At 37.4% G+C, this 25,864-nt stretch overlaps 1 protein-coding gene across 2 annotated transcripts in view; it reads left to right on the top strand.

Annotated features, from left to right (window-relative positions):
• The window catches only part of LOC126336691 (glutathione S-transferase-like), a 94,180-nt gene extending 69,296 nt beyond the window's left edge, over window positions 1-24,884 (top strand). For both annotated transcript variants that reach the window (XM_050000642.1, XM_050000643.1), the window contains exons 3-5: window positions 5,577-5,744; window positions 10,727-10,869; window positions 24,311-24,884. In XM_050000642.1, the coding sequence (XP_049856599.1) occupies window positions 5,577-5,744; window positions 10,727-10,869; window positions 24,311-24,478 (479 nt within the window). In that variant the 3' untranslated portion in view covers window positions 24,479-24,884. The remainder of the gene's footprint in view (window positions 1-5,576; window positions 5,745-10,726; window positions 10,870-24,310) is intronic.
• The last annotated feature ends 980 nt before the right edge of the window (window positions 24,885-25,864 follow it).

Here is a 25,864-nt window from a genome sequence, read left to right as displayed (position 1 = left end):
TAAAAGAAAGAAAGCTGACAAGGACACTACTGTAATTGGAAGTAATTTGCGTACATAAACAGCAACTTAACACAAAACTCATGAGTAATTCAGAGAATTTGTTTAATATCAATTCTACATTTCTGTCAGTTTTTGAACCAACACAAATTATAGAATTGCCATAGTAAGCTACAACAACAGTAATCATAATGCTCTTTGGCAAATGGCTGACTCCTGATGTGTATTGGGGGAACCATAGAGAAGAAGATTATCTACTTCTCCAGTTTTACAGATGCAGATTGGGGAAATTCTGGCACAAGGTAGAAAATCATGCTGTTTATGGAATTCTGGTACTAGTACAAAATCATATACAGGTTACAACTTCATATCCCGATGGGTAATATGATAGTTCTCATTATGCACAAATCTATTGCTCTTTCACTGACTGAAGTCAAGTACAGCTGTCTCATTGAAGTAGTGAAGGAAATAATTTAAGTGCCAGTTTTCATGAAAGTACCAAATCTGAAGAAACTTATCATACTTCATCTTATAACAACAACTCGTATTTTCACATGAAAATAAAGCAAATTCAAATAAGGTTTCACTCTAAAAGTATTATTTTTCTGTAGTGTTCTCTGACATTGGAATATTTGTCAACAGAACATACAATAGTAAACATACCAGTGAAGTCTCTTCCTCCAGCCAGACATGACAAGTGTATTAAATGGCTTTGTATTCAAGTGAAAGGTCTTGGATTAAAGTTTGATTTCTTTTAGTATAATAAGCTACATAACTTAAGATGCAATATAAAATGTAAATTGTTACAGCCATGTGTTATCATTGGTCACCATAAATGTTGCTGTAGTGTGTTGGCCCAGTCTTTATTTTTCAGTATTTGTACAGTAAAATTGAAATAAATAGTTAAATGACTACATGCTGTGTCCATGAATCATCCTCTTTCAAATATTATTCAATAACTGAGATGCTGAGCCACTGATAGGCACATACAAAACTCTGAGAACTTTGCTAACTTTTGGTCAAATCCTTCTTCAGAGATATAGAGTATACATCTACATCTACACCTGCACCTGTACTTTACAAGCCTCCGTGTACTGTGTGGTGGAGAGTGCCTCTGATACCATTATCTTCCTCTCAGTTCCAGTTGCAAATAGTGTATGGGAAGAACAACTGTCTATAAACTCTCTTATAAGCCTGTAGAGCTATATTGTGCATTGTGCCAGCACTGCAACTCAGGTGGGAGGGGGGGGGGGGGGGGGAGGATGTAGGAAAAGACACAATTGGATGATAAGACAGATATAACAGATGCTGTGTTCAAGGCAGAGGGCACAAGGAACACGAAATACCACAGAAGGGTGAAAAATGAGGTTACAAATTTGGTAAAAATGTCCTTGATGTGGTTTATGTGTGTATGTGTAGTCAGATGGTGGTGTAGCGTAGTTGGTTCAGACTCTGCAACATCTGCTATGGATGAAAAGTCCCTCTCAGGAGTGGCAGTCTCTGCTGCAGTTTGGGCACTTGAAATGTGAAGGACTTCCACCAGAGGCCACCCTCTCCTTCCATCTTGCCCTCTTCCTGATGTCTTCTTGTATGCATTCGTTCTCTGCAAGCTCAACCCCATAGCGCACAGCATGTCGTCACTTGGCACGGTCACCAGCTGTATTTTTTCAGTATTCGCTCAGGATCCATGAGCCTGACGTGTCCCAGCCACCTTAGACATTGGTGGTTTAGGAGTGCATGAATGCTGGTTGTGCTTGCGAGCCATAATACTTTGGTGTTGGGTACTCTATCCTTCCAAGAGATCTGAAGGATCCTTTGGAGATAATGGAGATGGAAGCTGTTCAGTCGAGATTCGTGTTTAGCAATAGTTTTCCATGTCTCACCGCTATAGAAAAGGGTGCTGATAACCCAAGCATTATATGCTTGCAATTTAGTTTTTAATGTGAGTAGTCCATTCTTCCATACTCTGTTTTTCAATCCACCCATGACAGCCGATGCTTTTGCAATTCTTCAGTGTCCACAGACAAGTTGCTACATATTGTAGATCCCAAGCAGGTAAAATCATCAACTACCTGCAGAGGATTGCTGTCAGTGCTGATGAATGGAAGGTTGGTGGTGCTGTGTGCCGTGATTTTTAGTCTTTTGGAGGCTGATGGTAAGACCAAGCTTCCCACACGCAAGTGATAACTTGTACTGCAGCTCATCCTATGAGTTTGTTACCAGAGCTGCATCGTCTGCTTCTAACAACTTCCGAATAACAATTGTGTTGACTTTGGTCTTGGCCTTGAGACGGGCAATATTGAAGAGATTTCCATTAGACCTTGTTTGTAAATACACTCCCTCCTCACAGTCTCCAAAATCAAATCTCAGCAGAAGGGAAAAGAAAATGCCAAACAGAGTAGGAACTAGCACAAACCCCTGCTTTACACCACTATTTACAGGGAATGATTCTGTTGTTTTGCCGCTGAAACAGACTGTTACTTGCATTTTCTCGTGGAAAGAGACAGTTAGTTATTATAGTAGTTTAGGTGGGCAACTAACCTTGTGCAGCAACTTGAAGAGCCCGGATCTGCTCACTAAACCAAATACTTTGACGAGGTCAACAAAATCAATATACAGTGGTCTCTGCTATTCAAAGCACTTCTCTTGCAATTGTAGAGAAAAAATCGTACCCACGGTTGATCGGCCAGGTCTGAAGCCACATTGGGACTCTTGGTAAATTCTAGATGCTAGGAATTGCAATTGCATTTGGGTGACTCGTACATAAGTGTTCCCAGCTACACTCAATAGTCAAATGCCTTGGTAATTGTTGCAATCACTTCTATCTTCTTTCTGTTTATACAAAGTAACAATCTTTGAATTTTGCATACTTAGTGGGCACAGCCTTCTTCCCAGGTGGTTGTGAGAAGTGAATGTAGGTGCTGTAGAAGGGCAGGGTTGCTATACTTAATAATCTCTGCAGGGATCCCATCTTCACTTGGGGCCTTTCCATTAGCTAGGCAGTCTATCGCTCTGCCAAGTTCTTCGATAGTGAGCATCGCGTCAAGCTCTTCCATAACTGGCATTTGTTTGATGGCATCAAGTCCATCCTTCCTTACTTCATTTTCAGCTGTACACAGCTCCGGGTAGTGTTCAACCCAGCACTCCATGTGCTTGCCTTCATCAGTAATAACTTCTCCTGTCTTCGTCTTCAGAGGAGCTGCTTTTTGGACAGTTGGACCAACCGCTTTCTTAATACCATCGTACGTTGCCTTAATGTCCCCAGAATTGGCAGATTTCTGTATATCTGCACATAAATTTCGCCTAAATGTTTGTTGTGCCCTGTTCTTTGCTTCACTCCAGTCATCCAAAGTTCTTCAGTTTGGGTTTCTTGTATAGGAAAGCAGGGCTTCCCATTTTGCCTCAATGACTGTTTCCATCTCCTCCAAATTTTGCTCATGCTAGTCCTTGTATCTATTCTTTTTCACTTCACAGGCCAATACTGGTGAGTTGTAGAGCATCAGAAAGTTGTGCGCATTTTTTTGTCAATATTCATTTCTGTTTGTGCATTTCTTGATAAAGCACTTCCAAAACTACTGGCAAATTCTTGTTTTCATTGAAAGCTATGAACATGATATGTGTTGATCTGCAGTTGACCTCTCTGTTTAGCATGGTGATATTTCTTAGGCGTGAACCTCAGTCTGCTTGCCACCAGAGCATGGTCAGTGTTGCAGTCAGCACTATGATAGCTTTGTTTCAGTAGGACATTTTTTTTTAGATCTGAACGCCAAGCTATGACAAGATCAAATTGGTGCCAGTAATGAGAGAGGGGATGTCACCAGGTCACCTTGTGTTGATCTTTAATCTGGAAATATGTTTGTGGTACATAGATCATGAAAGCAGCATACTTGCAGTACTCTCTGGCCATTATCATTTATTTTACCCACTCCGTGATGATCCGAACAAGTCAGCCACATGTCATTATCTGACCCAACTCGAGGATTAAAGTCACCTATAATATATAGTGACTCTGAGCCAGGCACTTCGGTTATTCTGTCACTGAGCAAATCGTAAAACAGATCCTTCTCTTCTAGGCTGGATGATAAGGTGGGAGCATACACATTAATGATGTTGATAGTTCCATTTGAAGAGCATACTTGTAAAGTAAGAATCTGCTCTGTTCTACCAGATGGTAGCACAATACTGTTCAGGAGGGCATTTTTAACTGCAGTTCCTACACTTTGAAGTCTGGGCTCATCTTGTGATTTCTCCTGCCAGAAGAATGTGTAATTAACTTCTCTAATGGAGGCCATGTCTGGTAGCCACGTCTCCTGTAGTCACACATTGCTCTAATTCGAGCAGTGGAGCTCCATATCGATAACTGCAGTCCTACAAATGAAATCAACCTCTTGGGAATCATTGATGTACCTTGGGCACATGGTCCTGACATTCCAGGTGGCAATATGGAATGGCGGTTTCTTTATTATTTCCTTTTTGTTTCTTGTAGGTGTACTTCATCTAGCTGCTTGTTGAAGTTCACTTCCAAGCTCCACACACTGTATGAAGCAGGGTGATGACTTAAGACTTATTTTATGACTAAATTTAGAAAGAAATGTTCTCAGAAAATCAGTTTTTCATTTTTGCAAGAACTTGTGTTGTCTCACTTTGAGGTATCACATGTGTTCAAGTATTCAAGTTATAGCAACAATATGAATAGCTATTCTGCATCAGAATTCATAATTCATGTTTTCTTTTTATCTTTGTATTTGATTACTGGAGACATATTAAAAACAAAGATTCCAAGACTTACCAAGCGGGAAAGCGCCGGCAGACAGACACATGAACAAAACACACAAACACACACACAGAATTACTAGCTTTCGCAACCGATGGTTGCTTCTTCAGGAAGGAGAGGGAAAGACAAAAGGATGTGGGTTTTAAGGGAGAGGGTAAGGAGTCATTCCAATCCCGGGAGCGGAAAGACTTCCCTTAGGGGAAAAAAAGGACAGGTGTACACACACACACACACACACACACACACACACACACACACACACATATTCATCCGCACATACACAGACACAAGCAGACATATTTAAAGGCAAAGACTCTTTGCCTTTAAATATGTCTGCTTGTGTCTGTGTATGTGCGGATGTATATGCGGATATATATATATATATATATAGCGGGAAAGCGCCGGCAGACAGGCACATGAACAAAACACACAAACACACACACAGAATTACTAGCTTTCGCAACTGGCAGTTGCTTCGTCAGTTCCTTCCTGACGAAGCAACTGCCAGTTGCGAAAGCTAGTAATTCTGTGTGTGTGTTTGTGTGTTTTGTTCATGTGCCTGTCTGCTGGCGCTTTCCCGCTTGGTAAGTCTTGGAATCTTTGTTTTTAATATATTTTTCCCATGTGGAAGTTTCTTTCTGTTATATATATATATATATATATATATATATATATATATATATATATATATATATATATATATATATAAGGATTTCAAAGTGAACTCACCAGTACAATCAATTTCATTTATGTGATTTCTCTTTTGTTTATGTGCAAAAATGAATTATTGTTTCCAATTTTGAAGCTACACCATATGGAAAACTTCCCGTTCTTGAAATTGATGGAAAGAAGATGCATCAATCCACTGCTATATGCCGCTATTTAGGCAAGAAGCTGGGGCTGGCAGGTGAAAATGATTGGGAATCTGCTGAGATTGATATGGCTGTTGATACGATAACAGACCTCAGATTGAGTAAGTTTTGTGTTTATTAATATTTGAAATATGGTTCATGAAATAATTAATTTCATTCTAGATGTATAATGTACTAGCACAGTGTTTGACAAACAGAATCCACATGTTATGGATTGAAACCTACTATTTGGCTGCTCATTATTGTAGATCTGGTATGAGAAAAGGTGGAGTTGCAGTTTCTTTATAGAAATAATGAAGTATATAAATCTCTAGATTTATGTGAATACTGTGCTAAACAGTGCTTGGATGTGTGTGGCAGAGAGACAACAGAAGATAATTCAACAGTTATTGTGGTGTCAATTTACAGGGTTCCTGCTGGAACTTCATTGTTTTTCTCTCTTCCGTTGCTGTCTAGGAAAACTAATTCATTCATTGTAATGAGCTACTTTCATTTGAACTTCTTAACAGACAGTAGAAACAGAATAGACCGTGTACACCTGATGTGCTATTACAACTTAGTGTCAGCGGTAAAACTCTCAAACTAGAGCACTAGCCAATTCCAGTACTTCAGTAGACATGTTTAAACACAAGGATGGATATAATAATTTAATAGTGAAAAATATTATAGATGTCCTCTTTGACCATGATGGATAGTTTCTCATCATAAAAAGTAAAAGAAAAGTAAATTTCATTTGAAAAATCTGGAGAATTATTACCAAACGAACCATGGAACACTTTAATCAACAACTACAGCTTGTGGTCTGGTTTCCTGTGTATGCTACTGTTGATGTTAATTCCATATTTAATATATTTGTTAATGAGATTACAAGTGTATTTGAAAAAATATGTCCTCAAAATTTAGTGGAAACCTTATTAAATCAGGTTATAGGCCTTGGATTACTATGGGTGTCAATATTTCTTGTTCTACAAGAAAGGAGCTTTATGCAGAATTCTAAGAAATCAAATAGTCCAAACAAGATTATGCATTATAAACTGTACAGTACAATTCTTAACAAGACTATACATAAATAAAAGATCATATTTTTGAAGGCAGGAATTGATCATTCAAACAATAAAGTAAAAACTATCTGTAATTTCGTATAGAAGGAAACAGAAAAGTGCAGGTTTTAGAGACGGAAAAAAATAAATAAAAAAATGCGGATAATCTCATTGTGTCCAAATGCAGGTGCTGATGTTTCCAAAAAAATCTTTTTAACAGTAACAGAACAAATAGGGTTATGAGGCTCCATAAATCAAGCCAGTAATTTTCTGCAAGCCAGTGTATATAGCACAGTACAACAGAGTGAGGTGAGCACTACACAGGAAATTGAAAGAATCATTAAGTCTGTGAAAAGTAAAAACTCTACAGGAGTTTGCAACATATTTAATAATTATTAAAATACTGGTATAGCCGTGTAAGTAAAATCCTTTTCCACATTTTTGATGCATCAGTTACGCAAAGAATAGTTCCTGAAAGGCTTAAAATAAGTTGTATAACCGCTGTATAAAAAGAGAGAAAGAGGGGAGATCATGCTAATTATCAGTCAATCTCACTGCCCTCTAGTTTTTCTGAGGGTTTGGAGGAACTAATGTGTGCCAGAAGTATTAAGCATGTTAGTGACCACAATATCACCAGCAAAAGTCAATTTGGATTTCAGAGAGGGTGATAAATAGAAGATGCAACATTTGCATTTTGTCAATGTTTTGGAGTCCATCAATAAAATAATGAAAAGTCTGGAATACTTTGCAACCCAACAAAAAGATTTGACTGTGTCAGACACCTAATACTGTTACACAAAGGCAGGTGTAAGTGGTGCAGCAGAGATTCATACTTTTCTAATAGAAATCAGAAAGCAGGTATCTCACCATAATCAGAGTGGGGTATCATTAGGTGTGGAGTTCCTCAGGGCTCAGTTTTGGGCTCTCTACTTTTTATTATTTTTATTAAGTTGAGGGCTACACTGGAAGCAGTGTAGCTACTTGGAGGGCCTCACGAGCCAGGCAGGTCTCAACAGATGAAGCTGATGAAGTATGTCCTGTGATGTCCCATCTTTTCCCATGTCATTTTGCACAGTACTTTTCCCCAACACTTTAGGACCCAGTGGCGAAGCAAATGGAAGAGGAACACTTCACAGCCGAGATTCCAAACTGTCGTGTCAAATGAATTGGGTGTAAAGATGCTGCTCATGGCAGTTCACTGCAGTTCTGGTTTGTGAAATAACCTGTCTGATACCCATGTGCGTGATGTATGGTTTACAAAATCATAGTGAGTGGGTTACTTCCTTGTAAACTGAGATCCACCTTAAACTACCAGGTGAATGGCAGTTTCTCCTGTCATTCTCTTTAAAGTTCAATGGTAATGGGATAAGGATGAGTGTGACAACAGTAGGTATCTTAATATAAAATGTAATACTACCATTTACATAATACTATAGGATGATACCATAACAAATCTGTATGACTGACTTGTTCTGTATCCTATGATATGTTCACAATGTGGACCACAGAAACAAAAAATGATGGATAAATAAGTAAATAATAGAATGGAATACCAAATAACATGACTAGTTGTCCACTTATATCTTCTCACTATCAGGCCAGAGCATATTTTTCACCTTAAACATCTTTGTTAAATAGGGTTCTGATGGTCTTTAAATGTCCAACAGACACAAAAATGAAACAATATTGTTGTATTGTGATTCACTAGCTTTACATTATAAGAGGCAATCAAATGAAACTGATACAAATGGGGAAAACGGATGTAAACTGTTTACTACCTCTGGAATAATCATTGTAACTGTTAAAACATTTATCCCACTGTCAGATGGTCAATGCCTTCATGGAAAAATGTTTGCAGTTGCCTGCAGAACCATGATTGTACCAGGCATGCACCTCTTTGTCTGATGCAAATTGATGGCCATGAATGCCTCTCATCAGGGTTCCAAAAATATGGAAATCACATGGGGAAAGATCAGGATTGTGTGGAGGCTTTGTAAGAGTTTCCCAACAGAACTTTTGCAGTGTAGTCAAATTAACAGGCACGGCAGCTCCAGGAAAGCATAATGACTTTTTTTCTTTTTACCTGCTAGGGCCCACTGGTCACTGACTTTCTGAAACACAGAACCCAAATTACTGCACAGCACTGTGTGGGAACTTTGTGAAAATTGTTGCATTGTAGTGCATCATCAAATCCAAACACCCAGGAAAGTTGACAATAGCATCATCATTCTACCTGCATACATTTTATTTATTTAGCCTGAGAATTTGACAGTACATTGTACTCTGGACCATTTTTTAATCATGGCATATATTTCTTGAAATTTTTTACACCCATCACTTTAGAAAAAGGTAATATTGCAAAATATTTTATTACTCTACACATTTCACAAAAACAGTTGACTGACAAACTATTGCTGCTGTTTTGTTTTTCTGGATACTCCCTTACTGTGTAGCTGCAGTGCTTGATCAAGTAATTATTCTCCTTTGATTTGAAATTCTGTCTGTTCATTATTATTGCATGTTGGTATGCATTATACAGTTTGATCCCAGGATGGAATTTACCATTCTGTAATAGGATTGTATTGTCTGTTGTATGTGTACAGCATTTGTGTCTCGTATGGTAGATTTAATGATTGTCACCCCAAGTCATATATTACACACCTGTGACACTCTTTCACCTATTTTCTGATAATACAAAATGAGCTGCTCTTCTTCAAACTTTGTTGATGTTCTTCTTCAGTCCGATCTGGTAGATCCCATATCACACAGCAATACTCTAGCAGAGGACAGACAAGTATAATGTAGGCAGTCCCTTTAGTAGACCTGTTCATTTCTAAGTGTTCTGCCAATCATAGTTTTTGATTTGTCTTCCCCACAATGTTATTTCTGATTATTCCAGTTTAAGTTGCTTGTAATTATAATTCATAGATATTTAGCTGCATTTGCAGTCTTTAGATTTATATGATTTATTATGTAACCAAAATTTACCAGAGTCCTTTTAGTACTTATATGGATGACCTTAGGATAATTAGAGCCACTTTTTGATGCATAGATATGTCTTGTCTAAATAATTTTGCAGTCAGTTTTAAACTTATGATGATTTTACTAGTTGGTAAACGACAGAATCATCTGCAAACAATCTAATATGGCTGCTCAGATTGTCTCCTGAATCATTTATATAGATTAGAAATACCAAGAGCTTATAACACTTCCTTGTGAAGTGCCAGATATCATTTCTGCTTTACTTGATGACTTGTTATCAGTTACTACGAACTGTGAACTTCATGATAGGAAATCGTGGATCTAGTCGCACAACTGAGGTGATACTCCTTAGGTACGCAATTTGATTAGAAGCCATGTAAGAGAAAAGATATCAAAAGCCTTTTGGAAATCGAGAAACATAGAATCAATTTGATATCCCCTGTCAACAACACCCTTTACTTAGTGTGAGTAAAGAGCTAGTCGTATTTCACATGAACAATATTATCTGAATCCATTCTGTCTATTTGTCAATAGGCTATTTCCTTTGACATAAATCTTTATGTCTGAACACAGTATATGTTCCTAATTTATGCACACACTATATTTACATGATGTGTGTGACTAGATTTAGATGGAAATCAGGGGGGAAATTTACAGTTATTAGTAGGCGACCAGTGATAGAAAGTGGAGTTAGGTCCAGCTCACTGTGTTATAACTCTGCAAGTGTTTATTTAAAGATTTTTATTTTTGTTCCTCACAGCTCAACTTATAAAAAGAAACATAGTCAATCTTTTAAGTTGCATTTGTTTCGGTGTACTACATTAGTATTAGGTTGTTAGCACTTCCTGAACTATAATAGTACGGAATTTTTATCGAGTTTTTAATAAATCATGTATTTGAATAAAATTAATTAAAAATATAACTTCTGGGACTAATTACACACAATTAAAAAAATCAAAATTTCACTGACAGTAATAAATATTGAGTTACGTGTTTACAAATCTGTGTTTTCACATTTATGTTCTAAATAACAGAAACTTGTTTTTCCTGTTTTGATGCAGAGTTAAGTGACTATTACTGGGAACCTGATGAAGCTATTAAGCAGAAGAAGAAAGAAACTGTGTTTAAAGAAACACTACCCTTCTATCTCGAAAGGCTTAATGAACAGGTGAAGGAAAATGGAGGATATCTTGCAGCAGGCAAGGTAAGGAACATTACGTGCTCTACAGAGAGTATAACAATTCTATCAAAGTGACAACGCCAAGGTTGTGGTAAAGCTAAATACTAAAAACAAATGTGCTCTCTTAGAAATCCTAATCCTGCAGTACCATGGAGGAGTACCTGCAGAATTAAGAAAGTGTGGAATAATTCTATAAATAGTTAGTTCTAAATCAGCCCTTGACATTTCCTGAATAGTGGAGTTTGGGATATGCACTCTCAAGGAAAGGCATTATCTCGGGTTTAGGTCACAGTGTGGTACACTGTTTTAGCAGCTCAGATGTAATAAATACACAATATAGTATTCAATTCACAGGGAAATTCCATCTTGTATGTGATATTACTCAAGTATCATCCATGATTATTGTTGTCCACTCATTTGTTAAGTGTTTTATGACTTTATGAACTATAGTGACAGTATTCAAAACGTCTATTACTATGAAACTGATGAAGCTGAGAAAGAGACCCACATGATTATTGGTTATTTTAAACTGAATGTGGTCCATTGGAATACACAAGAGATTCCAGAAACATACTCCAAAGAAAAAACATACAGTGGAAAAACTTCTAAGGAGTACCATCCACAACACACCTACACTTTAGTATGAACTTTCTCACCTGTCCATTGCAACTGATAATATTTATTTGTAAATCACTGGAAATCAACAATAATGGCTTATGATTGGAACAACTGATAAAATCTTTCTATCCACCTGCTCACACCCCCGAGAAAAAGAAATAAATTCACGATTTATGGTATTCATGACATGGTTGTCTCTTTGTTGTGTTCTGTTCTTTTTTATATATAATCATACAGCTGACTATGTTTGTTTACATGCAGAATTCATATAAAACTGTGGAAGCTATTGTTGTTTTATTGTAATTTCTAAATACCATGTTGGATCTTCATAATACATAAATGGTGCTGAAAACTATTTATTTATTTCTCATTTTTCATCTATAAATAGCAAACCTGGCAATATGTCTCATTGCTAAATATGTGTGAGAATTGGATACATGTTCAAATCTCCTTCTCTTCCCCCTCTCCGTCCATCTCCCCTGCTCCTTGCCCACATCCTCGCTCTCCCCTCCCCCTCCCCCTCTCCCTCTGTCTGTCCATCACAATCTTCCCCCCTCTCCACCTCACCTCACCTTCTCTCTCTCTCTCTCTCTCTCTCTCCCCCTCCCCCTCCCCCTCTCTCCCTCCCCATCTCCTCCTTCCCCCTCTCAACGTTCATTGCCCCCTCTTTACCCATATCCTCCTCCTCCTCCTCCTCCTCCTCCTCCTCCTCCTCCTCCTCCTCCTCCTCCTCCTCCTCCTTCTGACTGTACATCACCATCTCTACCCACTCCCATCTGTCTGTCCACCACCATCTCTACCCACTCCCATCTGTCTGTCCACCACCTCTTCCTCTTGCTCTCTCTCCACATCCTCCTTACCCCACTCTGTGTCCATTTTCTTCTCTTCCCCCTTTCTCTGACATTGAGCCTTGTTCATTGTTACTGGAAACAAAACTTTGATTGGGAATTGAAGTCTCTTAAATTGAATGGGTAGATCGATTGGGATCATTCAACATTGGTAGATGCCTCTCCAGTTGCTGGATCAATGAGAGTGATAGTAGTTTGCACAGATTTAATCAGTGAATGCATAGGATTACAAAGTGTCAGATAATTCAGATTATGTTATAGTATTCTAATCATAAGCCAATAAGCCATAAATACAGATTTTGTGTGTTCTGTGAAAACTGACTGTGAGGAAGAGAACAAAACATCAGTGTTGTGTATACAATTTTTGTTTAAAATTATATGCAAGCAAAAAGGATATATTTGGCAGAAACAATTTGTCTACAGATTTAAAAGCCATGCTAACACAGTTAAAACTGCCTGCAAGAAATGTTTATTACTTTTGATAGCAATGTCAAATGATGTCTTGTCTTTGTATAGTATTACAGAACTGCAGATAAGTTTTCTGCATGTATTTGGTAAGTCATAATCTGCATAATTAATTTATCGGAAGTCCAGTTAATTAAAAATGTAATATAATTTTAAATGTAAAATGACTGCAAGGTACAGTCCAGTAACTTTGTTGTTAATATGGGGCTCAGGTGCCATCAAGTGGTGGTAATAGCTTATGTAGTTTTTATCTTTTTTAATTATTTTTTTTTATGTGACTGACATACAAAATCCAAGTTTCTGCCCTCACCAACCCCCTGGATCACTTTTGAGTATCCCAAAATTGCAAAGTTTTTGCACTTTTCAGTTTTTCCCACTTTGAACAAGAAGGAAGACGTTTCTGTGAATGATGTTTTTAAACCAGATTTAATTTGCTACAATTTGAGACCAAAATTGACTCAGAAGACCTAATAGTTTCTGATATAGAGCTTTTCAAAATGGCAAATTTTCCAAACTTGAAAATTTTAAGCTAATTTTCATGTGTTGTCATAATCATTTGTCAAAGACATAGTCAATAACCTGTGTGAAATGATTGAGTGAAGTAAAAATATATCCAATTTGATACTTTGAAGGCAGAGAATACATAGATATAGGAATAATAATACATAGTGAGAGATGGGAACCTACTGATGGTTTCTGCGAACTTAATATTATAAGTGAATTGATGAAAGAAGCAGAAGTATAAATCAGATCATTGTGAATTACTAGAGATGAATCTGATAAAAAGAAACTGTGTGACTGATTTTTGAAGTACCATCCATTTCATAAAATGGGGTTGATAATGTTCTTAAGCAGCGGAGATATACAAGAGAAAAGTGTCAACTGTCATATGGCAAAAAATAATAGGAAAAAAAAGCAATTTGAAGGTTTTGGGGGAAAACTTCCAAAACGTCAAATTTGGGTCTAAAATCAAAGTCTCTCTTTTCTCTTCCACGTGTTCTGTTAGTGTTGACAGCAAACAAGTGACCTCTGACCCACTCACACTGTTCCACAGGGTATGCATTTTGAAAAAGTCGGATGAAGAACTGGAGAACTTCTACATGTATGAACTGTAACCATTCTTGATGTTTGTACTCACTCAAGAGGGGATGAGGAAGGGCAATAAATCCTCTTATCTGTGAGGAAACAACCACTCCCATTGTTTCCCAAGGAAATTTTTTATCTACTAATAAAAACAAATTAAGGTTCATTCAACTGCTGAAGGTGAAATTTGAAGCCAAACACATTGAGGTTATTCAGGCTGAAGATGATGCTGACACATTAATCATCACGACCACTATCAGAAAGGACTCTTAATTTTCATGTCATACTTATTGCAGGAGTGGATGAAGACTTGTAAGTCATTCTCACTGATCTTGGTGGTCCTACACAAGGTACTATATATATTCAGAAGTGTGGAAGAGGCGAAATGCCAGATGTCTTCTACTTAACCACCCCAACATTCACAGTCAGTCACCTCATGCCTTCAGTGACTGTGTTTTCATTGCATGCTTCTCTGGCCAGGGGAAACTGTAGTTGTTTCATGTACTAAAGAAACATGTAGACCTTAAAGAGACAGCTGCAGTTTTTTTAATCCAGCTGTGACAACTGCTGAAGTAGCTTGATCAGAGGAGAAACACCTCATTGACCTGTACAATGGGGAAAGGTCCAGTCAAATCCTCAACAATCTGTGCTATCTGCTCTTCACACGGGCTGCTTACAAGACCAGTTTTCACATGGTGAGACTTCCTCCCATGCAAGATGCTACAGAGCTACATTTGTTTCGCACATAACACCAGGAGCAGCAGTGACTGGGTTACAAAAACAAACTGCTCGAATGGGGATGAGTTGCTACAGTTCAGAGCCTTTTGACAAAGATGGTGTCGAGGGAAAAAGCCCCCTCAAACCTGCTAAATGCGATTGCCTGCAGAAATGCTTGCAGCTATAGGAAAGCCTGCAGTAGACAACCTGCAAAAAGCAGCCAGAAATTATGGTAGACATCAATTTCAAAACCCAAGACTTGGAAAAGTTCAGTGAAGATGCTGAGATGTATAGGCTGCTCAGACAAGTCGAGGAAAAATATCAGGTATTGATATCATTATTGCTATCAATTAATACTTACCAACATATGGGTTGCCTTTGTATTAGGACTTTTAGACAAGGTTATACTTTGGGATAATCAACAAATACATATTTACTTTCCACTTCCGGACATTCAGGATACTGAAAATGGCACTGAACAAAGCAGATTATCAGATTTGCTTAGCCCTGGTCCTTTGAAGAGGAGGAAACACCTTTAATTCACATTTTGTGTACACTATCATTCACATCATTTACACTTTTTGCATTCACCTCATGTAAATGTTTGTTAAATAAACTTTTTATGTACACTTGTTTTCTACAATTTGTCACCTTAATGTGAACAGTGACCTCCCACCAAACATCAGCTTCTCCAACTGCCAATCAAAATGTTAAATTGAATAAGTATTTACTTCGCTGAAACATTTCAGACAGGTTATTGAAGATAGAAAGACTACAGCATGTGATGATACATGAAAATTAGCTTAAAATTTCCAAGTTTGGAAAATCTGCCAGACTCTGAAAAATTGTATCTCAGATAATATAAGCTCTTCCAAGCCCATTTTAATCTCAAATTGCAACAAATTCAGCCTAGTTTAAAAAGGTATAGAATGATTTTTGTTGCTTCTTCATGGTCAAAATGGCAAAAAAAAGGTGCAAAACTTGGATTTTGCATCTGTCACACTCCACACTAGAAAGAAAAAGAAACCTACCACCACCATTTGATGCAACAGTGTACTAGGTTACTGGAATAATGTTTTTTGAAGAGCTTTGTATTCAGGACTTGTATTACTAAGTGTCAGGTAGTTTCTCAACAAATTGGAAGCTAATGTGAAATGATATGTTCCACAACAGTTCAGTATTGTGTGTGTTGTGTGAAAGTTTTATTCAGTCTGGTATTATGTTAGTGAGCACCATAGTTTCCTTACATTATAGTTGCCTTACTGTACATCATCTTCTCATTAATTTTGGAAAAATAATGTCATTAGTGTATATTTTGTGCCTCTATTTCTCATAAAACCAAACTGCTCCTCAGTCAAGTAAACCTCCATTATCTTTTTCAGTCTTTTTGTCATGCACCTTAACTGTGGTGGCATGTTAAATTAGGCTAATTATACTGTGTTCAAGACATTCTTTTATTCCCTGTTTCTCTGGTATTAGCATCATTAGTACTGTCAAAAAGTTCTCTGACAATTCACAGCTCTCATGTATTTTGTTGCATAGCCTCAGTATTTCTCTTATTGCTTCTTGGTTCAAATTCTTAAGTATTTCTCCTGATCTCACGTCTGTACTTGTTGCCTTCCTGTTTTTCATTTAAACTGCATTAGCTAGTGGTTCTTTCTTAACATCGTCCACATCATTCAAAGATTCGAACTGTAGATTTGTTGCTTTGTGATCTGTGTCATATAGCAATTTTAAATACTCTTCCCATGTCTGGAGGACTTGTAACATTTGTACATTACATTTTTGTCCTTCAATAGTAGCTTCTAAAAAAGTTTAGATTTCCAGCTCAAGCCTACTGTTTACTCACTTCTACAGTAAATAATGTCTTCCCTTTCTCCCCATTTAATCAGTTGTACTACAGTTCTCTCTTAGCCACTTTTTTCTAGCTTGTTCTGAGCATTTTTTATCTTTATTGTTCTTGAGTTTGGATTTTCTTTCCTTCTTCTTCTTCTTCTTCTTCTTCTTCTAGGTAGTCATTTCTTGTGCAACCCATGATTTTTTTCCTTTCACATGTCGTATACATTTATGTTCTCTTTTAATGGTGCCTCCTATTGGCATACTTCAATACTCATTGACATTATGAGGTATTTGTCTTTAAGTGTACCAATAAGTCCAAGTGATAATGGTGATGATATACATTACCTGACAGAAAAGTGAAGCAGCCAGAAAGAGAGGAGGAAACAAAGTGAAACTTCACAGGTTGAGAGGGTATGTGATGTTGTTGTAGTAATTACAAAATCAAGTCAAATTTCCCAAGAAGTTGGCAGTATGACCCCACTTATCAGAATGGCATTGCACCCCTGTACCTCGATGCATGCACTGATTTAATTGGGAAGAATGTCATAAAGCCATTGTATTCCCTTCTGGGCCAAGCTGCCCTACAACTGTTGTAACTGGCCCATGCTGTCCTGCATACTGGCACTAGGATGCAGTTGATATATGAGCTGGTCCTGCAACTGTGCTACCACAAACAGATCTGGGGATTTTGGTGGCCAGAGAATAATCTCCATATCAGATAAACAGTTCATACAGACATGTGGTATGTGTCAACAAGGATTGCCAGGCAACAGATGTGAAGAGGTTATGCAATGCATGGTGCACAATATTTCAATCCTCCTGTGTGGTGGTCAGATGTGGCCAATGGAACCTTGACAGTGTGAATGCCTGCCCTCACCTTCTCATTCTGTCTAACACTGGCTCACTGTCATATCCAAGTGCCCCACAAGTTTGGATATTGCATGATTCAACCAGTTGGCCAAATGTAAATCCCCCTTTCAGTGTCTGTCAGATGCTGATAATGATGTCTCACATGGGTGTGTGGCAGACCAAAGAAATTATACATCATAAACTGATATCACATGAAAATAAGAATGACATACTGTTTTGCTCACATTAGGAGTTCAGAAGGGCAAAATCAACACAGACAACAATTTGTGAATGACTCAGCAGTGTGTTAAATCTAATGTATGATAAACAATTAAAGAATAGATGCTTTTAAATTGGAAGAAGCTATTACTGTGGATGATAACAAATATCTTCTCAGAAGAACAGATAGTGGTGATATCTGAAATTTCTAAAAAAATACATCAATTAACTCTTTTATTAAAGCAAAATTGATTTCAGTAATGTATTCTGATCAAAAGTAGAAAAAAGAAATCACTGAAATATAGCCAAGTGAATGCAGTCAATTTGGTGTGTCCCTAGGATTGGCTAATGGACCACTTTATTTTCCTGCTATACATTTATCATCTGAGAGCAAATGTAAATGCAAAGAAGAATGTTTTATTTGTTGGGGATATGATAGTTCTAGTAAATGATGAGAAACTATAATGTTGTGTAATGTCTTTCATGAAGCAAATCAGTATATTGACACTGCTTTGCCAGTTCATTTCATGGGACATTATGTTCTATGCACCACTACAGAAACAATTTTGAGTACTTGCTACCCAACATTCTGTAATGGAATAATGATGTAGAGAATTTCTGGCATCACACAGTGCACTTGCAACACAAAACAGTTCCATTAAGTAATGAATGGAGGTAAAAGTAAGGGAATCATACAAACATCCTTTCAAAGTGCTTAATAACTTTCCATAACATATATTTAAATTAGAAAACACTTTTGTTTTTAAAATCAACTCTGACTGATAAAGACAGTTGGGTTTCAGATATAATGCAGGCAAATCCATGCACTACAGACATCAGTTTCCAAAATTTATGAGAGGTGATGTATCCTTCATAAATCACCGTTTGAAATTCAGAAGACATGCTGAACTGAGAATGCTCTCGACACTTTTCATGACCATCATATAACGAATCAACACTGGGGTTGGTATGCTCTGTGACCTATCTAGAGCATTTGACCATGTGAATCATAATACTCTCCTAAAAATATTGAGGTTTTATGGAGCTAACAGTTTAGCCAACTAATGGATAATGTAATAAAAGAATGCAGAAAGTTGTGCTTAATAATTCAATCAAAGTAAACAATGGAAAATCTTCTGAATGGGGAGAAATCAATTTTTGGGTTCCATAAGGCTTGATCTTGGATCCACTATTGTGTCATATGTAAAGGAATTTCCATCATATATGCAACAAGCAAAATTACTTCTTTTTGCAGATGGCACTAGTATTATAAAAAGCACAAGCTTACAGACAGAAATAGAAGAAATAATAATGGAGTCAGTTGGGTGTAGGAAAGGCAGTTTTCAACAGTGGCAAGGTCATAGGTGTAGGTGATGTTAGTATAGAGGGAGGTGGCACAGAACAGGAATGAGCAAGGTGCTAGGTAGTAAAGAAAGAGGAAAAGGCCACTAAACATTTCCTGTACTGACACTCAATAGGGCTTGCTCCTTTAGAGTCCACACACAATACTGTAGCTGGTAGATGCATAGGTGGCAGGGCTCACATGGGAGAGGAGCAGTGATGGGGGTTGTGGGAAGGCACTGTAGGAGAAATGCCAACTGCTAGAGAGGAACTGTCATTTGAAACTGAAGCCTACACTCACATTTTTTTGTAAATATTAAGTGGGCCCTCTCCATGCCCACACTTGCATGGTGACCATTCAAAAAAATGTCACCTTGCTTTGGTTAGTATCTAAAAAGAATTCTGCTGAAAATGCAACAGTTTATTTTAGCCTGGCATGGTATTCACTTGCAACTTTCAGAGAGAAGCGTAATGAGTGGCAAATTTTGAGTAAAAGCAATGTTTTTTTTGTTACCATTTTAAAATTTGCTTTTTTTTTTCAAAACACAGTGGACTTTAAACAGTGTCACTTAACATGTTGTGCAGAAGCAATTACAAGAGAATTCTGAAACAGTGGTTTATGAAGTTCATTAAGTGAGAAACTGAAGAAAGAAGTGAAGAAGCACTTGAAATGAAAACACAAAGGACCTGCTACCACAGAAGAAAATGGATGCAGATAATAAGCTCCATTTGAGGTTACTACTGAAGGCCATTGTCAACCACTGTGTATGTCAATGCCTCAGTGTGAAAGACTACATTAGGCATGGGTTCACAATCTCCTCCTGCAATACATTTCTGAATGCAAAACAAATGATGAAAAACATAGAGCTTCCAGATGGAATGCACCCATGTCACTGGATGAGACTTATGTGTATTCTGCTATAATAATTACATTTTGGCTATTTTACGTATCATGCTGGAGTTAAGAAATGTTGTGTAACAGTAATCACCAATGTGAAGGAAGCTTTCTTTGGGGATTAATGCTTGAAAGCAAACTGAAGTATTAAGAGAAATTGGTGATGTATGTGTCTATCAAAAACAAAAAGTGAATGCTATTCACTTGAATGTGTCCATAATCCCATCACACAGATGTTAGTCCATACAATGAGTAGGCAGTTTGGATCCACATTAGTAAAACTATCTTCTGCGCCTCATTATTAAAGTAATTTGTGAAAATAGTTTTCATTTAGCTAACAACCAGTTTTTATGTATTTTCTTACTTAAAATTCATGCAACATATTTCAGAAAATGATACAGATAAAAGTATTTAACTGTATAGATAAAAGATCTGTTTACCAAGCGACAGCAGAACACGCACGTAAGACTGTTGAGATTAGCAAGCTTTCGAAGCCAGTGGCTCCTTCTTCAGGCAGAAGGGGAAGAAAGTAGGGTGAAGGAAACAGACTTGAGAGTTCTAGGAAAAGGAGTAGGTTTTGGGAAAGTCACCCAGAACTGCGGGTCATGGGAGACTTACCGTACGGGATGAAAAGGAAAGACTGATTGTTGGGGACTGCATTGGATGAGATTTGGAAACCTGAGAGCTTAAAGGGGGGGCCTGCACAAGTTAATAAGAGTGAGAAGCTAAGTGCAATGAACATAACAGGGGTGGGAGGGGGTGGTGAAAAATAGGCAGGAAACATGATGAAAGATGTAGGAAATTAAAATGGTGTGAAGCAAAGAGCAGTTACAGTGAAGAATAGCTGAGGCAGAAGAAATCAATGTAAATTAAGGCCAGGATAGGACCACCTGAAATTTAATTGGTTCTCTCCCCAATCCCATTCCACTTCTCTTGATCTTGATCTCGTCCTCACCGAAGGCCAGCTACACATTTCTGTCCACATTAAACCTACCAACAAACAACAGTACTTACATGCCATTCTTACCATGTCAAATGTTCCCTCCCATACAGCCTTGGCATCTTACGCAAATGTATTTGTTCGGATGTAGACTCTTTACAGCAACACACCACCATTCTCACCTCAGCCTTCATTGCACATAATTATCCCACCAGCCTAGTTAAAAAGCAGATTCCAGGCCATCACATCCAATCCTGGTACTGCTGATAACTCCATAAAACTGCTTTGGAGCACACCATTGGTGACTTAGTATTATCCTGGTCTGGAATGTGTTAATCAGCTACTTCGACAGGACCATGATTTCCTAAAAATCATGCCCTGAAATGAGATCCATTCTGTCTGAGATTTTGCCCACCACATCTAGAACAGCTTCCTGTTGCTCTCCCAATTTCTGCAATATTCTTATCAGACCCTATGCTTCCTCTGCACTCATCTCCCTACCCTACAGCTCCTATCCATGTTAACATACCCACTGCAATACTTGCCCTATGCACCCTCCTACCACCACCTATAATTGCCCTTTAACTGGCAAAACATATACTATCAAAGGGAGAGGCACCTGCAAAATGACATGTCATATACCAGCTGTTATATAAACACTGTTCAGCCTTGTACATCGGCATAGCTACCACCAAATTATCAACTAGAATGAATGGGCATAAGCAGAGGATATATACTGGCAATTTGCAATATCCTGTTGCAGAGCATGCTCTACAACATGACACATGTGACCGTGGTGACTGTTTCACCACAAGCCATTTTGATTCTTCCCCCAGACAACAGTTTCTTAGAACTCCACAGGTGGGAACTTGCACAACACCATGTCCATGGTTCTTTCCACCCACCTGACCTTAATTTACATTAGTTTCTTCCAACTCAGCAGTTCTTCACTGTAACTACTCTTTGCTTCACTTCGTTTTAATTTCCTACTTTTTTCATTGTCTTTTCTATTTATTCTTCACCACCCCCTCCCACCTTTGTTATGCACTTAGCTTCTCACTCACATTAACTTGTGTATGATGTTTCAGTAGTAATCTCTGTCTTGCATATTACCTTGTTTTCTACCTTTAAGCTCTCAGGTTTTCAAATCTTATCTGATGCAGTCCCCAACAATCAATCTTTCCTTCTCATCCCATATGGTAAGTCTCCCATGACCTGCGGTTTTGGGCGATTTTCCCAAAATGTACCCCTTTTCCTATACCTCTCTACCCTTTTCCTTCATCTTTCTTCTTTCCCCTTCAACCCACCTGCCTGAAGGAAGAGCCACTGGCTCCAAAAGCTTGCTAATCACAACAATCTTTTATGTGTGTGCTCTGCCGCCACTCAGTGAGTAGATTTGTTATCTACCCAGTTAAATAATTTTATCAATAATTGAATGTTTTCATTGCGATATAGGTATAAGTGTAATACATGAGGATGCAGAACTGTGTTTTTGTGTCAGATTCATCTTTCATGCTGAAATTAAGCATCCTAGCAGTTGATTCGATGTTAGATCTTTCAAGAATCTTACATATGACCATACTTAATCTCACTAGATTTTCCAGGGATAATGTAAAGATTTTTGGATTGTCTTTATAAATTTTAAAGTAGTGTGATAAGTTGCTATGACACATTTCTGTACTTAACATTATTCATACTCATAATACTGATTCTCTTAAAATTAGGATTAAAAAAACAACCATTATGCTGCTGTATGTTTCAACTTCCAGAAGTGTTACTTTCAGTGAACCCCAATTGTATTGTTTAAAAGTTTACTCTATTTTCCCAACCCTAAAACTTTCCTTATGTCTTCGATTGCCTACTAGTACTTTTTTTAGTAATTGTGCATGAATCATACAATATGATGCTAGTGCCAGCTAAATACATACAGTGGAAGTCTATCTTCTTCAGTGTTCAGTAGTAAGTGGCAAATTTTGTAGAAGTAATGTTACTAAGTTCAATTTATTCATGCCAACTGTAGCTCATATAGACATTTCATTACTCAAAAAATTTAACTTAGTTCTAGCTAAGTACAAGCAAAGATGTATGCCCATTGTCTGTTAATACGAAGGGTGTTTGAAAAGTCTGTGCAAAAATAAAAACTACTTACATGTTTGGAGTAAACCTTTTTTATTTTTCAATATAGTCTCCTTTTAGACTTACACACTTCATCCAATGCTGTTCTAATTTTTTGATCCCTTCCGAATAATAGGAATTCTCTAATTCTGGAAAATAGCTATTAGTTGTTGCAATCACCTCCTAGTTTAAATAAAATCTTTGTCCTGCCAGCCATTTCTTCAAATTGGGGACCAAATAGTAGTCAGGGGGAGCCAGATCTGGAGAATAGGGGAGATGTGAAACGAGTTGGAATCCAATTTCCATTAATTTTGCAACCACAACTGCTGAGGTGTGTGCCGGTGCGTTTTCATGATGGAAAAGGACTTTGTTGTGGTCCTATTGCCAGCATTTTTCTTGCAGCTCGGTTTTCAGATGGTCCAATAACGATGAATCATATGCACCTGTAATAGTTTTACCCTTTGCCAGATAGTTAATGAGGATTAGCCCTTGCAACTCCCAAAAGACAGTCACCATAACCTTTCCAGCCGAAGGAACGGTCTTAGACTTTTTTGGTGCAGATTCTCCCTTGGTAGCCCATTGTTTGGACTGTTGTTTGGTCTCAGGAGTATAGTAATGTATCCATGTTTCATCCACAGTGATGAAACAATGCTTAAAGTCCTGCGGATTCTTCCTGAACAGCTGCAAACCACCATTGCAACACTTCACACGATTCCGTTTTTGGTCATGCGTGAGCAATCGCAGAACCCATCTTGCGGATAGCTTCCTCATGTCCAAATGTTTATGCAAAATATTATGTACCCATTCATTTGAGATGCTCACAGCACTAGCAATCTCACGCACATTTACTCTTCTGTCATCCATCACCATATCATGGATTTTATAAATGATTTCTGCAGTCATAATCTCCACAGGGAATCCAGAACATTCAGCATCACTTGTGCCCATATGGCCACCCCAAAAATTTTGAAACCACTTATTATAAACTGTCCTGTTCTAACTGAAGCTGCAGAGTCACCATAATGTTTATCAAGCTACTCTTCAGTCTCCTGAGGCTTTTTACCTTTCATAAAGTAATGTTTAATCACCACAAGAAATTCTTTTTGACAGTCACTCAACTTTCTTGATTTACGTGAATGCCAGATACAAATAAATAGAAAAATATGGCTGAAACTTGATGTTTGTTCTTTCCAAAGATGCTACTAACTAAATATGACCTCGATACACGTCGGTGGTGCCATATCTCGGATTTTGCATGGACTTTTTAAACACCCCTCATATATACCAAATGCTAGTTGGAAAATAATGGATTATATTGAAATATTTTTAGATGTCAGGTAGCTCTGTATAAATGAAGTTAAAAGGAAATGCAGCTGTTACATGTTTAAGAAATTTCTGGAATATTGGGACACAGATATTACTAAGAAAAGTAAAAGCTATAGTATTATGACATATTCATTTTACTTCACTTCAATCCTGTTGTAATCAATCTGAAATACCACTTAATATATATTTTCATTTTCTCTTTTGTTTTAGATGACTTGGGGAGACATTTTCTTTGCTGCACTGTGTGATTACATGAATGGTGTGGCTCAGTTTGATATTACAAAAGATTATCCAAATCTAGCATCTCTTAAGAAGAAGATACGTGAACTGCCAGCCATAAAAGAATGGATCAGCAAGAGACCAGTGACAAACATTTGAGGTCACAATTGTTTCATAATGTTGAAGAAAATATAGGGAATGAGTTATATTTTTAAATAATTGAACTTACATTGATTTAAATATGTAATTTTTTCTTGCTGTTTTATAACAGAAAAATAAGCTCCTGCAACAAAGTTGCATGTTTATATTAATAGTGTATCTTTACAATATATGCTAAAAACTGTTTCTTTTGTTTTGTTTCAAAAATATCACTTACAGTGTTGTAAAAACTGAGCACAGGTCCGTTGTTCTTACACTCATGTCCTGTGGGTGACTGGTATGCCAAGAACAAAACTCTGGAATATAAGTATCTTCTATACTTGGTGTAGTTATATATTGGAAGAACAAGATACTAGATCTGTAACAGCACAATAAAGGAAAGTAAGACACAGAATGGCACATGAAACACTGACTGATTTATTTTACATTTTGTGCTAGTACTACTTAAATGTAAACTTTTATAAATTTCAAATAATATTTGGCAAGTCTTTTAGTTTATTATGTGAAAGGAGCTGGCATCAGAGGGCTTACAACTGAACTACAATTGAAGTTTATGTTGTTGTTTAAACAAAGTAAGAATATAATTGTTTTACAGAGCTTCTGCTTAATATCCATGCCAGCAGACATTGAGATGGATGCAGAGAATCTGTTGTGATTATTGCAAAGGGATAGTACACTTTACTCTCACAGAGGGTATGTGTGAAGTGTGTCATGGGCAGAGCCACTGACCCAGGTGTTTATCTGCCTGCAGCAATAGGTCTGACCCAGTAGTTCTAACAATCCTTCAATGCCCATGGATCAAGACTGAGCCTCATCCAGTGCTCTGTTTCCATTCTCCACGCTCCTGTGGATTGTCTTGCATGTAAAAATTTATTCCCTTTTTGGTGTTTCAATACCCTATCTTGTTGTCAAGGCATTATAATGTAGCTTAGTTACAACTGTGCTGATGGTTTCATGCCATTATCACTCAATGTAGATACTAAGTGATGCCTGCTGCACTTCAACACTATGTGATCTGAGCTCCCACTAAAAATATCAATCATAAATTGTCCCTTAACGTTTGAAAAATAATGTAACAGTCATAGAGCAAATGTAATAATACTGTTCTCAAATCTGGTAATCATCTTATGAGACATTCAACTTAACACAAGAAAGAAGAGCTTCATCTCATTTATTATAACAACACTACTATATTTTTCAGTATTTGTTGTGAAAATAAGATTGTGAAATTTTACAGCCTGGTGGAAAATGTGGTCTGTATGCATTATGACAGTATGATATAGGTAGTGACTGTTCTTCATGTAAGGCTCATCATGAATTTGTATCAAATAAGTATTTAAAATGTTCATTTATATATGTGTGAATGCTCAATGATGAACAATAAGC

This window comes from Schistocerca gregaria, chromosome 2, assembly GCF_023897955.1.
Source record: "Schistocerca gregaria isolate iqSchGreg1 chromosome 2, iqSchGreg1.2, whole genome shotgun sequence".
Classification (NCBI taxonomy): Eukaryota; Metazoa; Arthropoda; class Insecta; order Orthoptera; family Acrididae; genus Schistocerca; species Schistocerca gregaria.
The sequence above is the reverse complement of the archived record's forward strand: the minus strand, read 5'-3'. Positions and strand labels throughout refer to the sequence as shown.